The sequence below is a fragment of the Phyllostomus discolor genome, chromosome 2 (assembly GCF_004126475.2).
Source record: "Phyllostomus discolor isolate MPI-MPIP mPhyDis1 chromosome 2, mPhyDis1.pri.v3, whole genome shotgun sequence".
In the NCBI taxonomy this organism is placed as follows: domain Eukaryota; kingdom Metazoa; phylum Chordata; class Mammalia; order Chiroptera; family Phyllostomidae; genus Phyllostomus; species Phyllostomus discolor.
The window spans coordinates 1,486,719-1,502,787 of record NC_040904.2 but is presented as its reverse complement, the minus strand read 5'-3'; the positions used below and the strand labels follow the sequence as shown (position 1 = coordinate 1,502,787).

The 16,069-nt window shown below is 71.1% G+C and overlaps 1 protein-coding gene across 1 annotated transcript in view; it reads left to right on the top strand.

Annotated features, from left to right (window-relative positions):
- Positions 1-16,069, top strand: part of URB1 (URB1 ribosome biogenesis homolog) — a 43,430-nt gene that overhangs the window by 18,148 nt on the left and 9,213 nt on the right. The window contains exons 15-30 of the mRNA XM_028503906.2: positions 462-581; positions 1,018-1,134; positions 1,506-1,644; positions 2,329-2,499; positions 3,411-3,604; positions 3,841-4,059; positions 4,470-4,649; positions 5,869-6,724; positions 7,374-7,575; positions 8,115-8,322; positions 11,090-11,148; positions 11,530-11,720; positions 12,633-12,743; positions 12,835-12,898; positions 13,675-13,846; positions 14,141-14,243. Of these exons, the coding sequence (XP_028359707.1) occupies positions 462-581; positions 1,018-1,134; positions 1,506-1,644; positions 2,329-2,499; positions 3,411-3,604; positions 3,841-4,059; positions 4,470-4,649; positions 5,869-6,724; positions 7,374-7,575; positions 8,115-8,322; positions 11,090-11,148; positions 11,530-11,720; positions 12,633-12,743; positions 12,835-12,898; positions 13,675-13,846; positions 14,141-14,243 (3,106 nt within the window). The remainder of the gene's footprint in view (positions 1-461; positions 582-1,017; positions 1,135-1,505; positions 1,645-2,328; positions 2,500-3,410; positions 3,605-3,840; positions 4,060-4,469; positions 4,650-5,868; positions 6,725-7,373; positions 7,576-8,114; positions 8,323-11,089; positions 11,149-11,529; positions 11,721-12,632; positions 12,744-12,834; positions 12,899-13,674; positions 13,847-14,140; positions 14,244-16,069) is intronic.

The following is a 16,069-nucleotide window of genomic DNA, read 5'->3' as shown; positions in this document are numbered from 1 at the left end:
TTCCAAAACCTTTTGGGCTCTGGCCAGTGTGGCTCAGCTGGCCGGAGCCGTGTCCTGCAAACCAGAGCTGGGATTACAGTATCAACTCGTGTCCTGCGCCCCACCCGCTGTCTACAAGGAGCGTGGCTGGGCTGCAGGGGCCCCAGCGCCCCCTGGGCTCAGGGTCACCCTTGCTCCAGGGCTGGGGGGGGCACGCTGAGGCAGGGTCCGGGAAGGGCCCAGGGGGGCGCCCCCGCCCCCCACTATCTTTGTCATCTCTGCCTGGCCGTTGGAGGGGGGCAGCTCGCTGGCTCCCGGGGGTCACTGTACACTCGGCCCCCGTGGTCGGTCGTCCCAAGCTGCAGCCAGCCGAGATGGAGCCACACCCTGGAGGCCGCCAGCCAGCCCGCATGCCCCCGAGTGCCCCTCTCGCCCTGCACAGCAGCCTCCGTCACGAGGCTGCCGTTGTGCTCACGCCGCAGGAGGGCCCGGAGGCGGACGCCGCCGGGGGAGAGCGGTCCGTGTTCTACCTGCTGATGAAGATGCTCCTGAGCAGCACCCACCCGCAGCTCCGGTCCTCCACCCGACTCCTCATCGTCAAGGTGCGCAGCCCACGCGGCTGAATGGAGGACGTCTTAGGGCTGCTGTCACCCACTCTCTGAGAAACTGTGGGTGCTCCTCACCCCAGGTCTGAGTCTCGAGGGGCCACTCGGAGAGGCTGCGACGTGGCTGGTTCCTTGCCTGAGGGGTCCTCAGGTGGGCGGAGGGTCGTGGCGCGCAGTTGCGCCTGGGACTCTGCGGAAGTCCGGGTGGAAAACTCACGGCAGCCGGACTGTGTCCCTGCCATCAGCGGGGGTGGGAGCAGGGCAGCGGGACGGGGGGCCGGACCCTCCGCCAGAGCAGCCGTGCTCCTGTGGGGGTGTGAGGGAGGGGCCTAGGGGGGCAACACGGGACCACGGGTGCACCCCTGAGCGCCATCAGCCCCGGCGGCCCCCACGGCGCCGGGCTCTGGCTGACCCCTGCCCGCCCCGCCGGCAGATCCTGCGGGACACGGGCGTGTTTGAGCACACCTGGAAGGAGCTGGCGCTGTGGCTGGAGCACCTGGAGGACACGGCGGCCAGCGGCCAAGAGGCCGTGATGCGGTTCCTGGAGAGAGTGAGTGCACGCTTCCCCGGGAGGGAGGGGGCGGGCGCCGCCCCGGGTCCCCCCGCCGGGTCAGGGCCGGCCTCGCCCTGGCGACCTGCAGCTCCTGCCGGCTCCTGCCGGCGCTGCTGCTGTGTCCCCCCCGTTTCCCGCTGGGGACCGTCTGCGCAGAGTGGGGTGCCTGAGTGGCGCGGACGCCCCGAGGAGACCGCGTCCCAAACTCTGCAGCAGAGGCTTTAGAACCCCGCGGGGGAGCAGCCCTCCCGCTCTCTCTGCTGAGGCCCGCCTGCACCCCGGCCCCCCTCACTCCTCCGGGACGTGGGGGGCGTCTTCCCGCCTCGTTGTGACCCCCTGTGGCCCCCGCCCCGCCCTCTCACGCCCAGGTCTTGCTGACGCTGGTGGCGGCCCCCCACGTGTACACAGACCGAGTCTCGGACTCCGTCCAGGAGGCCGCCGCGCTGCAGGCCGCCGCGGCCGGGCAGGACGCCGACGACGCCAGCATCCCCGTGTCTCACATCGACGGTAGGCGCCACGCCCTGTCCCGGCCCGGGGCTCTGGGGGTCGGCTGCCGTGGCGGTTGGAGGCGGGTCCCACAGAGGGCTACCGTCCGCCCCCTCGGCGTCAGAGGCCAGCCCGCCGTGGAAACGAAAACCGCCCGGCCTGTCCCTGTGGCAGAAACGTGTGCCGAGCTCGTGCACAGTGCGCCGCGTCTGCTGTGTGCGCCGCTCACGTGGTGCCGACGCCGACCCCAGCCCTGCACGGGCTGGGGGTGTGTCCCCTCCTAGCCAGCTCTCCGAGGGCACTGTCACTGTGGTCACTGTGTGTGGGCCAGGCCGCTGGGCCACTCCGGCCGGGCTGTCCCCTCAGCCTCACCTGGCCGGCACGGGGCAAGGCTTCGGTTTGGGCCCCTCTGTGCTGCGGCACCTCGGACCCAGGTCGGCCACCGGGTGTGCAGGCGCACCTCTCGGGCACTCTGCTGTCGCCGGAGCAGACTCGGGCCTGGCGCCGCCCGGGCGGGAGCACCTGGCAGACAGGCCGCCACCCCAAGGACGCGTTCCCCCCCCCCCCCCCCCCCCCCGCGTTGGGAATCACAGTCTGTGTCCCGCGTGGCCCCCGAGAGCAGTGCAGTACTCACCTTCCCGCCTGTGTCTTCTTGTCCCCCCCCCCCATCCCCGTGGGGCTCCTGCCCGGGCCGCCCCCCCTCAGACGTGCTGGACATGGTGGACGTGCTGGTGGAGGGCAGCGAGGGCCTGGACGAGGAGGTCGGGCTCGCGCTGAGCGAAGACACGGCCCTGCTCACGTTCCCGTTCAGCGCCGCCGTGCCCGCGGCCCTGGAGGCCCGGAACAGGCTGCTGCTCGGGGCGGCGGGCGGAGCAGGTACCGCTGGGGGGGGCGGGGGGGCTGTGGGCCCGTGGGTCTGTGCGTCTGTGTGGGGGGATGGGGTGCCCGCGGCCCTGGAGGCCCGGGACAGGCTGCTGCTCGGGGCAGCAGGCGGAGCAGGTACCGCTGGGGGGGCGGGGGGGCAGTGTGGCTGCGTCGGACGCCTGGGTCTGTGTGTCTGTGTGGCGGGGGGGGGGGGGGGGCGCCTGGGGGCCACGGAAGGGTGAGTCTGAGACAGCGTGTCCGCTGCAGACACCACTGGTCCTTTCGGTGTCTGTTTGACAACCTGGTGCCGAGGTGGGAGTCTCTGTGTTTGCGGGCACCCCACCCGGGCATCCCAGACCCGAGCAAGCGCCCCTGAGCACAGGGTGTGTGTCATTCGTCAGGGTGCTCAGGTCTGCTACAGTCGCCAGGAAGCCCTGGCACATCAGTGGTTTAGGGAGTCAAGGTCTCTTCTTGACCTTGTGACAGCCCGGGTGACATCCGGTGTTCTGGGCGGCTGCCCTCTAGCAGGGGGAGTGGGGAGCCAGGGGCTGTGCTGCCGAGGAAGAGACGGTGCAGCCGGCAGGGCTGCTGTGGCCCAGCCTGAGGGGGACCAGCCAAGTGGTCTCTTCTGAACTGCCCCGGGTGGGGGGGGGATGGCAGCGGTGGCGGCGGCCTGCTGGCCTTGCCCCGCCTCTTCCACACCTGGGCCTGCACTCTGGGCCGCAGGACCCGGAGGGAGGCTCTGCAGTCCCGTGGAGCCTCCTGAGGCCTGCGGCGGTGGCACGGCCCACCCTCGGGCTGGGGGCCCCCTGGGGGAGTCAGCATGCATCCCTCGGGGCCTGGACACGTGAGCCAGCGTGCTGATGGCCCAGGGAAGGCGGTCCCACGAGCCCTGCTGCCCGCACCTCACTCTCCCTTTGCAGGAGACGGCGTCGTGGCCTACCTGACAGCCGTGCTCACGGACGTCCTGCACAGCCAGCGGGACCCCCTGGCGCTGTGCCTCCTGCTTCAGGCTCACGACAGGTTCGAGGCTCCGGCCCCACCCTGCTGCCACCAGCTGGCCTGCTTCCGCAGCTACTACAGCCTCTGGATCCCCAAGTCCGCCCGCGAGGCCTCGGTGAGCACGGCCACTGGGCCACGGCGGTGTCGCCGGCAGGGCGGCGTCTCCTGGCCTCTGGTCCCTGCGGGGTGGGCGGCATTCAGGCTGGGGGCTGGGGCACGGGGGCCCACCCCAGAGGAGGCCCCGGGCCGCTCACCCCTGTGGGGCCTCGGACCCCCTGTGCAGCCCCGCCCAGCAAGCGCCCGGCTGTGCCCTTTCCCGTCCGTGGTGACTGGTCGCTCCTCTTCCCCAAGCCGCTGCAGGTGCCGGGCGGCCTGGCCCCCCGGGTCCCCTCGGCCAGCTCCTTCGGCGCCCTGCTGCAGGCGGCCTTCCAGAGCGAGGGCGGGCTGCTGGACGAGGGGGCGCAGGCAGAGCTGCGGGCTGCCGTCGGCCGCCTCCCCATGCAGCACGTTCTGCGCGCGGTGACCCACGTGCTGCTGTACCTGCGGAGCACCGTGGAGCGCTTCAGGCAGGTGAGCGCCCCTCCGCCTGGGCCGCGCCCACCAACCACGTCACTCTGGCCCGGGGCCGTGTGTGGGCGGGGTTGCGCCCCCTTCTCCCCAGGCCTCACTGCAAACCCAGCGAAGCCCTCCGCAGCGGCCGGTCAGGAGGGCCCCTCGGGTCCCGTTCTCCCTGGGCAGCCACCCCCCTGCCCCGTGAGCCCCCTGCCCCGGGTGCGCCACGAAGAGGCTCAGGGTGGGTTGTGGGCTGGGTCGGCACAGCCCCAGTGCCCGGTCGGGATGCAGGGCCGCCCTCGCGGCGGCACAACCCCAGCAGGTGCCCTTCTCGCCTCGGCCTTGTTGGCAGTGCCGTCGCGCTGCCTGGTCGGGGGCCCGGCAGGGACCACTCTGGTCTGAGGGGCGCACGGCTCTCGTCCCCACAGCTGGGCCGGAGCGCGGGCCCCGCCGTCCTGCAGCTGCTGCTGGACCTGCTGCGGCGCCTGGTCCTGCACTGTGCGCAGCTGGACGCCCAGCGCCGGGAGAGGTGCGAGGCCGCGCGGGCCGAGTCCGAGCTCTTCCTGGACGTGGAGTCGGTGGCCTCGCTGGAGCTGGCCGGAGACAAGGTACCCCGGCTCTCCTCCTGCTGGCCTTGCCCTGGGCGTCTCGGGCCCCCGCTGTCCCCCCTCCCGAGCGGAGGTGAGGCCGAGGCTGCTGTGGGAAACTGTGAAGGCAGCAGAGCCGCCCGACCCTCCGTCGGGGGAAGAGTGTGGTCCACTCAGGTGTCCTCTTCCTGGTCACCTCTGTGCTCGGTCGCCGCCCCCCCCACCCCCGGCCACAGTTTCCAGACGCCGTGCGATGGGGGCACCCCAGGAAACCCAGCACCTCCTGCGGCCTGTGTGAGGGCAGGACAGACGGCGGGCAGGCCTTTGCCAGGCAGCCCCGCGCAGGCCTCCTGCTGGGGGAGGGGGAGCCGCTGTCCTGCCGGCAGCCGTGCGAGGCGGCGGCCGAGGGGGCCCAGGGTCGTGCACAGTTCGCCGTTTGGCCTGCTCCCCGGGGTCCTCACTTCAGAGCCTGACAGGGGCACCTCAGCTGATCTCCGAGTGGGCGTTTGGGGCGTGTCTGCGGGCGCAGGGCCTCCTGCTGCCCGGTCGGGGACAGCAGAGCAGCCCTGACGTGGGTCCGCGCTGTGCTCTTCCCCACCGGAAGGCGTGGTCGACTCCCCCTCCCTCCCCTCCCCCCACCCTACCCACCCCACACTGGTACAGGAGGAGGGGACAGTCGGAGGGGACAGTCGTCCCTCTCCCAGGGCACCCGTGTGGCCTCGTCGACTGGGAGCCGTGCTCACGGGGCTGCTGTCCGGCCCCGCCCGGGGCACTCGGCTGCTCCCTGCTCAGTGGCTGCCGCCCGGGGGTCCCAGGAGGCCCGGCCTCCTCGGCCAGTGACGACAGGGCCACCCCCGTTGCGGGCGGGGGCCCCACGCACCACCGCCCGGCAGGCCCTCGCTCCCCCCCCCCCCCCCCCCCCGGAGCTCTGTGGGCGGGGCTCACTGCCCAGCCCTCGCCCCGGTGTCTCGGGGGCCCCGGCCGCCAGGGAGGGTCAGTGGCCGGCCGTGGTCACCCGCAGCGTCTCCGCGCGGCCCGACCGAGTGTGGGGGAGGGGGAGCCGCCGTGCTGCTGAGGCGGTCAGACGCCCGCCGTCTCGTCTCCCCATGGTTGGGCCGGGGTCCCGGCTGTGCCTGGGCTCAGGATGGGGCGCCACTGCTCCCGAGAGGGGTGCCGGAACTCGGCCGCGGGACCGGAGGGCCCCGTCCCGCCAGGCCAGCGCCTTGTCCTTGTCTTCCAGACGCTGGAGGAGGTGCTCTTGGCCGTCCTCAGGCACCCCACGCTGGAGGGCTGGTTCCTGGCCCTGGAGCAGCAGGCCCTGCCCCCGCACGCCCTCAGCCCCGTCCTGGCGAAGCTCCTGGCGGCCCACCTCAGCGCTGGCGTCCTGCAGCTGCTGCTGGCGAGCGCGCCCGTCCTGCAGAGCCTCGGCCGGCTGGGCCTCCTGGCCCGGTACTCGGAGGCCGTGGCCCGGACCGTGCTGAAGGAGCTGCGGAGCAGAGAGGCGGGCCCGGCCACGCCGCCGCCCGAGACCCTCCCGCAGCTGGAGGCCCTGCGGGGGCTGCACACATACATGGAGGACACCCAGCTCCGCGAGGTCACCCTCGCCCTGCTGCGCCTGCCCCCGGCCCACCTGGTGGCCCAGCCGCCCAGGGGGTCCCCTGGGAGGGAGAGGAGCCTGAGCGCCCTCGGCAGGACTCTAGTGCAGCTGTTGACCGGCAGCCCCCGGGGCCCGCTGCCGGGCAGCGAGCTCCTCTGGGCCTCAGAGTACGTGAGAGGTCTGGGGGCTCTGCTGCCCACGCTGGCCGCGGATGAGCTGGACGCCGTGTTCCTGCAGTCTCTGCAGAGGGCGCCCGAGCTGGCCTCCGGGGTCAGAGCCGACCTGCTCGACTACTGCCTGGCCCGGCGGACGCGGGCGGCCCTGGGCGTCGCCGCCCTGCTCGTGCCGCGGAGCGGGCCCCACCTGCTGCGCTTCGAGCTGTGGTGCCGGCAGCCGGGCGCGGAGCTGCGCCTGCGGGAGGGCCTGGAGGACCTCCTCCCCCTGGTGCTCGCGTACCTCCAGTGCCGGACCCGGGGTCGCTGCGCGCGCCCAGCCAGAGGTGCGGGAAAAGGGGGGCTCTGGGCGGTGGGGGGGAGGGAGGGGGTGAAGTCAGACGGGCTGGGGCCCCGGGTCCTGGGGGTGGTGTGGTGTGGGGTTTCCTTTCTCCAGCGTCAGCTCTGCATCTCCACAGGGAGCTGGGGGAAGGGGGGGCAGTAGCTGGGACCCCCGAGGGGGACCTCACAGGGGGCTGGGTCTCACTAGGCCTCGGAGGCGTTTGGGGTGATGATCCCCAGCCCCTCCTTGGGGACGTGGCAGCAGCGCTGGGCCAGGGCTGTCTGGGCCCCGCTCTCCTTTCGCCGCCTGCCGGGCGTCAGGTGAGGCGCTTTCTCGGCCCCTCAGGGTCAGTCCCTTCTGATCTCCCGAGGGGGCGGCTCCGCCCGCTTCCAGCGGCCGAGCCAGTGACGGCAGGTGTCTGTGAGGACCCGGGGCCCCCCTGCCGGCGGCCCTCCTGCCCGTCCTGTGGTCCTGCAGGGAGCCCCGGGGCCGCTGGGCTGCAGATGGGGAGCCCTGGCAGGGCGGCTGGTGCCCGGGGGGGAGCCCCCCGAGATCGCAGCGGCGGAACCGAACCGTGGCCTCCCGGGAGCCAGTCCACGCCGGCTCGGCGTCTCCCCGTGCGTGACGACCTCTCCCTCCGTCTCCCACCGCAGTGCCCCCCGCTGTCGCCCGCGTCCTGAGGAAGGCCCTGTGGAGGCCGCTGCAGGCCAGGCTCCTCAGCGCCGACGGGCCGCAGGGGTCGGGGCTGCACGCCGAGGTCCTGGCCCAGCTGGTCCCGTTCGCGAGAGCCAAGGACCTCCGAGTCCTCATGGACCGCCTGCCCAGCTCGCTTCGGACCCCGGGCAGCCAGGCGAGGTACGAAGGCTCTCGGCGCCCCACGGCCGCTGCCTGGGCGTCGCTGCCCCCTGCAGCCGTCACTCGCGGGCGAGAGGTCGTGTGGCCAGGGGTTCCGGTCGGAGGGAGGCCGGCTCCCGACGACTTCTCTCAGCCCGGGGGTCTGGGGTCAGCCCGGCAGTGTCCACACTTTCTGTGACGACACGGGTGGGGCGTTGCTGCTGGCACCTGGAGGGCGCAAGCCGGGGGTGCTGCGGGGCTCCCTCGGTTGCAGAGGCGGCCCCACCGCCCTGCCCTTCCCCCACGAGAAAGAAAGACCCGGAACAGTGGGACCTTTCCCGGCCCGCTCACACTGCGCCCCCTGGTGGTGAGAACTCTGGTCTGTCTTTGCAGGGTGAGGGAGTGGGTACAGGGGGCGGGCGCAGCCCGTGGTCCCCAAGCTTGGGCGGCGTGGGGACCGGGACTCGGGGCGCACGGCCCGTCGCAGGGCTGGGCTCGCGCTGACACCAGAGGGCTCAGGCCACCGCCGCCTCTGACTTGGAGACTGTCTTCTGCTGCAGCTGGGTCGTGGCCGACGCTGTCGCTGCCGCCCTGGAGGGCTCGGCGGAGGAGCTGCGGGCCTGGGAGGAGGCTCTGCTGCCGCCCTGCGTGGCGTGGCTGCTCGGGGCCTTCCGCGGCCCCCAGCACGGAGAAGGAGACGGAGACGGCAACGCAGACGGCACCCCGGGTCGGGAGAGGCAGATGCTGCTGAGGCTGGGCCGGCTGCTGGTGGGTGCCGCCCCTTCCCCTCCGGCCCCCGTCGCAGGTGGAAGGGCCAGAGAGAGCCCCCAGGGCATGCGGGCCCACTCTGGGCCAGGGCTTGCGTGGCTGGCGAAGAGCGAGGATCGTGTCTGGGAGGCCAAGCGGCATGCGGGCGGCCCCGGGAGTGAGGGGCTGGTGGGAACGGGCGCGGGACTTCCTCGGACCCTCGGCTGCAGCTGCCGAGACGGTGGCTCGTTCCCCCCTTGCTCGGCCTGTTAGCGAGGGGACTGCATTAACTGGGCCGCGTTCCTGGAGCAAACCCAGCTGGTGGGGCTGCGCTGCTGTGCCCCCGCGTGGGTGGGTCCGGTGTGCGGGTGTTGTGTCGGGGCTCCTGCGTCGGGGCGGACAAGGGGAGTTGTCCACTGTGGCCTCTTGCAGCGTGATCGGTATTGGGACCAGGCCACCCTGCCCTCGGGGGCATGGGGGAGAGTCTGGGCGTAGCGCGCTGGGTCCTCTGCCCCTTCCGGCACGTGACGGGTGCTGCCGTGGGTCCCCGGCACGCCTGTCTCCGACGAGAAGTCGCCGCTCTTCTCTGGCTCCCTCCGCGCGTCACGCCCTTCCTCGTCTCGCTCTCGGGGGGGGGGGGGGGGGTCCCCACACGGGTCAGCACGGCCTGGTCAGGACGAGCCCGGCATGGTTCTCTTTAGGCCCCTGTGCTCCGTGTCCGTGCTCCTCGTCTCTGTGAGTGGGCGGTTCCCGTGAAACCTGCGTGTGTTCAGCCATTTCTGGCTGCTCTGCCCTTCCGCTGAAGTATCTTCTCTTGAACGTTTGTGCGCAGAAGTAACTAGCGCTGTGGAAGCCGACACGGGAGTTACTTCTCAGCGCGTGGTGCAGCGTCTGTTAGAAGCCGCAGCATCTGGGGCTTGTGTCGAGGCTGTGGAACCCAAGGCGCGAGCGGCGGCCTCGGGGAGACGGCCCGTGGCGGCCGCGTGGTGGCTGGGTTCTCGGTCCACAGGCCGGGCTGTGCATCTGTCTCTGCACCCAGAGGCCCTGTGGCCTGTGTTTCGGCCTTGCTCCCTTGCTGCTGGTTGGTGAGAGCGAGGCGGGCCCTCGGCACCCACTGGCAGGCCCAGGGGCACAGGGCAGCGTCCCCAAGTCTGGAGAGCCCCGAGCTTCGGGGGGGCGGGGCGGGCTGCTGCCACAGTCAGCCTGAGCGTCCCCGCCGGCTGGCCTGCTGACTGGCTGTGCTGTCGCTGGGACTTGTGTCCTTGATGCTCGCCTCCCTCCTTGCCCCCGTGGTCTCTCTCTTCCGTCCCTTTTTCATGGGCCTCCCCCCGCCCCCCCCCCCCCAGCCCCCGGAGCAGTTGTAGGTTCCCGGCAAACTGAGCGGGAAGGACAGAGGCCCCGTGGACCCTCTGCGCCCCTCCCCCCGACGCACAGCCTTTCCCACCGTCACCGCCCACACCCCCTCCCTCACAGCCGGGCACAAGGTCTGTCCAGAGAGTGTCTGCCACGCGATATGAGCAATAGAGACGTGTGTTGGAAAAGATACGGGAAACACTGTACATAGGACAGTGATGACGCCTCAGTCCCCTTCAAAGCAGGCAGCCAGGGACCTCCCACAGCTCTCCCAGGCACCGTCAGCTGCCGTGTCCTGTTTTCCTGAATTTCTCACCAGTGGTCTGAAATCTTTTCCCTTTCAAAGGTGATTGTAGTTCTGGGAAGAGCCAGGAGTCGCAGGGCGCCCGATCTGGGCTCTAGGGGGGCCGAGTCACCTGGGTGGTTGGATGTTTGGCCACAAAACTCTGCACAAGACGTGATGCATGAGCAGGCGTGTTGTCGTGACGAAGCTGCCAGTCACCAGCTGCCCACAGCTGCGGCCTCCTGAGTCACCCGAACAGTTTCCCCAGAGGAAGGTCACGGAGGGTGTTCAAGGCCCATGCAGAGTTGGGTGCAGATCCGCTGCTCCACTTGCTCAGTCGTGTTCCGTACCAAGGCCACACACACACGCGCTCACTGAACAGCGTCTGCCGCCCCCCGGCTGGTACGGGGAGGCCGTTACTGCTCACACACTCGTGCACTCCAGCCCACTCCCCCGTGTGCGGGGCCCCACCAGTGCTGCACCAACCGTTCTCGTCACAGTGACGAGGCCGGGCCCCCCCCACAGCGCGTGTGTGTTCACGTGTGACGTGAGCCCTGAAGCACGAGGTTCCGTGTTGACAGGCGCACACGCCCCGGCGACCACGCTCCCACCCGAGGGCCTCGTCCGTCCCCCCAGGACGCCCCGGCCCCGAGTCCCCACTGCCCCCCCCCACCCCCCCGCAGAGCAGCCTCTCCTCCTCCCGCCCCGGCACCGCCCCGCCGCGTGTCTGGAGGTGGCCTCCCCGTCGGGGACTGGGGCCCGCGTGGGGTTCTTCTTTTCGTGAGGCCGGTGAGGGGAGGGGTGACCATGGCCGTCCCCCCGGGACCCACCGGTGGTCGTGGTCGTCCCCACCGGGTCGGTGTCGTCGCTCACGTGGCCCCCGAGGGGCTGTGAGGCGGGGAGTGCCGGCCGCAGGGGGCAGTGGCCGCTGCGGGAAGGCCGGGAAGCTCCCTCCGCTCGGCCGGGGAGAGGCTCGCGGGCGGGACGGCAGAGCCGCCGGTGCGCGGCGGGTGACAACCGAGGAGGCAGCGAGTGCGCGTTCCTGGGGCGTGTGGGCGGCGGGTGCGCGTTCGCGGGGCAGCCCCGGCCTCCGCGCCAGGGCCCGCCCTGCACGCAGCGGCTTCACGAGCCTTCCTTCTGCTCCGTCCGCAGGGCTCCCTCCGCGAAGTGGACCCCGACGACTGGCAGAAGCTGGTGAAGACCGGACTCAAGTAAGTTGACACCCAGTTCTCGGCGCGCCTGTGGCCGGCAGCGCGGGGGCCCCCATACACGGGGCCGACACGTGCTGGTCCTGCCTCGGGGACACGGGACGTGCCGTGTGGGGGTGCAGGCCTGCCCCTGCCACCGCGCGGCTGGTGGCCCTGAGCGGAGCCTTGGAGACGCTTGACGCTCCGTGAGCCCAGCGGCTGTGCCCAAGACCCACAGGCGGGCCCGGGGCCCGGGGTGCTGGCTGTTGTAAAACAACCAATTACCCCCAACTTATAAAAACACAGGGAAGATTTTCGTGATGCCAAGAAAACATGTTTTCACTGTTTCCTGGGACACGAGATTGCCCTTCACGAAGCTCCTTGCCCCGCCCACTCCCCCCCCAGGTTCCGGTACCAGGACCCCGAGTTTCTGAAGGCCCTCCACGCCGCCGTGCCGCTCCTGTACCTTCCAGAAGGCCCCGTGCGCTCGGGCCTGCTCCCGCTGCCGGCACTCCACACGCTGCTCACCCAGCACTCGCTGTTCCTGCCCAGCCTGCTGGCGCCCGAGGGGGAGGACCCCATCGGCCACGTGAAAGGTGCCCCTCCCCCCGCCCCTTCCGTGCAGGTGGCGGCTCCTGATTTCTGGGCTCACTGGGCGCCGGAGCCCGGCACCCGCGTGTTTGCAAGGGAGGGAGCGTTACCGGAGGGTGCGGGGTGTCCGACCCACGCCCAGGCGAGCTGGCCTGTGGCGTGGCGCCCGGCGCCAAGGCCCCAGCTCACCGCAGTCGCCTTACGGTCTCACAGCCGCATCGTGGGCAGGCATTGGAGTCGGAGTTAGAGGGCAGTGCAGCCCGAGAGAGACTGTCCGGCCGTGTGACCTGTCTCGATGGGAAAACTGAAGGTTTTGTCAAGGGCAAAGGGCAAACATTTCTGCGGACAGGTCCCTGCTAGGGGACTCGGAGAGCCCGGGCCTCGGCTCCGTCCCAGTCAGCACGCACCTGCGCCAGCCCCTGCACGCCCCAGTCCGGCGCAAGCTGCTGCTGGGACGGCGGGCAGAGGCTCTGACGGGCCGGCCCGCCCCGGCCGTGCTCTGCTCAGGGACGGCATGCTGCCCCCGCCCCGAGGGATCTGCCCGAGGCTGGGGCCTGGTGAGCAGCTGGGCGAAGAGAGCCTGGCTCACACCAGGGAGTGGAGGAGTAGCCGGGCCGCGGCCTCCTGCTCAGGCGCGTGGAGGTGTCAGATTTTGGCGACCCAGCCGTGGGGAGAAAGTTGGGCTTTAAGTCTTCGTGGCGTGGGGTTTGGGGGGGCAGCAGGACTGCGCTCTGCCGTGTGGGCCCCAAGGTGCTCATGGAGGAGGAAGACAGGAGGGGGTGGGGGGGAGCAGGCCCAGCCCTAGACCCAGACCTGCTCAGAGAGGCCGTGTGAAGCTCTCAGCGGTCCCCGAAATGCGTCCCCCCTTTCTCCCTTTCGTGCCCCCGCCCCCCCTGCTCACTGCCGTTGTCTCCCAGAGGCGCTGGTGGACCTGGTGTCGGGCGTGGTGAGGCTGTGCCCGGCTGTCTGCGACCGCAGCCACTTCGCCGTGCTCCTGGGGGCCTACGGTGCCTCTCTCAGCGTCCTGGGTGAGGACGGGGCGCGCACGGGGACTGGCAGTGTGGCAGGGCGGGAGGGGCAGCGGTCAGCCCTCTGACTTCGCCTGCTACTGACCCGCAGACCAGAAGATCCTGCTCCTCCTGCGGGCCTACGAGCAGAGCGGCCTCAGCCTCGCCAGCTTCAGGTGCGTGTGGGCCTGGGCCTGGGCCTGGGGCCTGGGGGCACCGGCGGAGCGGACTCCACACCCGGGATTCCCCTCCTTCCGTCCGACTGGCCCTCCCACCAGAGCGGCTGGTGGAGGAGCTGAGGGGCAGTGGGTGCAGGCGGTGGCGTCAGGGCATCCAGGGGCAGAGGAGTGGCCCTGGGCAGAGCTGGGCCTTCGGGGTGCACCCTGCAGCGGGGGAGAACGGGGGGGCCTGTGTCCCTTCCCTGGGGCAGGCAAGGTGACCTGTGGCCGCTGCAGTGGGGGCGGCCGAGAGCCGTGCGGGAGCCCGTCTGGGAGAGGCTTCCATCCACAGGGCAGCGGCTCGCAGCCAGGACCCCCCACCATGGTCGGGCCGGGCTCTGCAACCAGGCGCCCGCGCTTGAGTCCCGGCTGCCCTGTGCCTGGCTGCCGGCTCTGCTCTCTGCCCCGTCTCCCAGTCTGCTAGGCGGCACCGTGGGGGGGGCCTGGCTGGTCATGTGGGTCCGTAAAGGGCTGGAGCGGCACCTGGCACGTCGTGAGCTCCGTCTAGGTGTTGTCCTCCACCATCGTCCCTGACAGTGTCCCCCACCTCCACACGCCAGCATCACCCTGCCTGCCTTTTCCCCGGGCTGAGACGGGGGGTGGGGACAGAGCAGGGCGGTGCCTGGCGTGTGCCAGCCGCTGACACGGCTCCCTGCGGCGGCCACTCCCACTGCCGCCAGCACCGGCTCTGGCCCCGCGGGGCCCGTGACCTGTCTGCCCCCGCTCGGCCCCAGGGTGCTGCTGTGGGGCCCGGCGGCCGTGGAGCACCACAAGATGTGCCGGAGCCTGGGCCAGTCACTGTGGCAGCAGCCGAGCGTCGGGGACGTGCTCCGCCTCCTGGACCGGGACCGCGTGATGAGGACCATCCTCCACTTCCCCCAGAACCGGAGGCTGCTGCCCCCCGAGGTACCGTGGGGGGCCCCCGGGAGCTCTGGTGTCAGCCTGTCAGTGAGGCTCACCTCAGCCCTGCCCGGGGGCGGGGGGCGGGCAGAGGCGGGACCCTGCAGGCCAGCCCCCGCTCCTCACAGAGCCCACCCCCCGGGCCCGGTCATTGCACGCATGCACGGGCCCCGTGGCTCACAGAACCGCTTGCAGTGCCCGCGAGCACCCCGAACAGCTTGAGGTCTGGGCCCCGGGGCGAGCGCTCCCCGGGGCCCCGGGGCTGAGCAGCACGCATGTCTCCACCCCCGGCTCTCGCAGGGCGAGGAGGACCCGCTGTTCCGGGACGGCAGCACGGCGGATCTCGATGGCCTGTATGACCCCTGCTTCCTCCTGCACCTCTTCAGCGAGCTGACCCTTCCAGGTACACGCGGCCCTGGGGCCGGGGCAGGGCGGGGGGCAGTGCCCTGGCACCCATCAGCCGCACAGGGCTGTCAGTGACCCCGGTGACCTTGCGCCGCCTTCTTGCCACCGCTCACTCCGTGACCTGGACAAAGTGACACTTGGTGCTCTGACACACGGTGGCTTCCTCCAAAGACGTTGATGACGCCCCTCTGTCCTCCGTGTTCCCCTGGTTCTCGCCCTCTCTGAGTCTCCAGCAGGCGGGGGGTCACGCGCCAGCCGCCTCATCCTTGGGAGCGGGGAGGACCGCCGCGCCGGCCCCCTCGGGTTTGGGGGTTTTTTTACCGAACTCTGTGTCCCGTGGCCTGCGGGTGGGCGTCCGCGGGTGGGCAGCGGGGGGGACAGGACGGAAGTGTGTGTGTTCCCTGCTCCCTGGCGGGGCCAGAGGGGCACCGAGCGGGCCCCAAGCCCATCCCACGGGACGCTGTGGTCACGTGTGTGCAGGCGTGTGGGGCCACCTGGTCTCTCTGTCTGTGCTGTCTTCCCCTCGTCCGACATGATGCTGTGCCCTATGGAGGACGACGCTGCTGGCCAGCTCCCAGGCCCCTCCCCACCCCGCTGCAGACTTGAGCTGCCGTCTCCAACCCGAGCCTCGCCGCCGGGCCACCCCACGGGAGAGTCCCAGGGCTCCGACCGCGCAGGGGCCCGGGAAGGAGGGACTTTCTACTCTAACACTTGCCCCTCGTGCTGGCGGGGCCAGCGGCCTGAGGCGCTGCGGCGGGGAGGCCCGTTGCGGTCTGCACAGCCCCGGACGAGGAGCGGGCTGACTGGCTGAGACGGCCGGCGTGTTCCCAGCCCCCGAGGGCGGTCCTCCCTGGGAGCCCCGCGCCGAGGCCTGGGTGCCATTGGAGAGTGACGGGCAGGAGCACAGACACTCCGGGCCTCCCGCGGACACGGGGGACATCCGCTCGTCGCACAGAGTGGCGGCCTGCGCCGAAGTGTCCTCGCCAGCCGGGCACCCTGCTCGCGGGTGTGACGCTGGGTGTCTGGGCCGCTCTCCTCCCTGCGCACCCCCCCCCCATGTCCGTTACACGGTGTGCCGTGCAGGGGCGTCTCCCGCACCCCCTTTCCAGGGCGACGTGGTTTCACTCCAGTTCCCTGCTTTCCGAGGCTTCAGAAGTGGCGGCTTGGTGAAAACGAGGGGATTCAGCCCACGAGCCCTTGGAGCCTGGAGTCTTCTAATCTTGTCGTCCTTGCACTTTCGACCTGCGTCTCGATGTTACAGGTGGCTCCCGGGGACGGGCGCACTAGGGTGTCACTCTCTGTGACGGCACCGCCTCCGCCTTTTCGTTGGAGCGTGTGTGCCGTCCACCTTTAACATGATCACAGACACCGGTGCCGCCTCTGGCTCTCGGCTCCAGCGTGCGCGCGCGTGAGGGTGCGTGTGTGCGCGTGAGGGTGCGTGTGCTGCTCTGGAGATCACGCTGTTCCCCTTCGGCTGGCGGCAGGCTGCGTCCGAGCGCGGTCACACGGCTCCCGGGCGGGGACGCCCCTCCTCCCGGCGCTCCTGCCCTTCCGCTCCCGCGCGTCCCGTCTGTCTGCGGCGAAGCCCACACACGTGTTGTGTGTTTGCCTCGGGGGTCGGCTGCACTTTAAAGAGGTTTAAGTCTTTCGTACGTACCGTCCGGTTGCCCAGTTTTTCTTCTCCTCGTTCCTCTGTGTGGTTCCAGACCTCCACCCTCCGTCATCTTCCTGCCGCCTGAAATCCCCCTGTAAAACTTCTGGCGGTTCCGGGTCGCTGGTGATCCACTGGCTCAGCTTTTTTTAACGGGGAAGGCTCCACCTCGG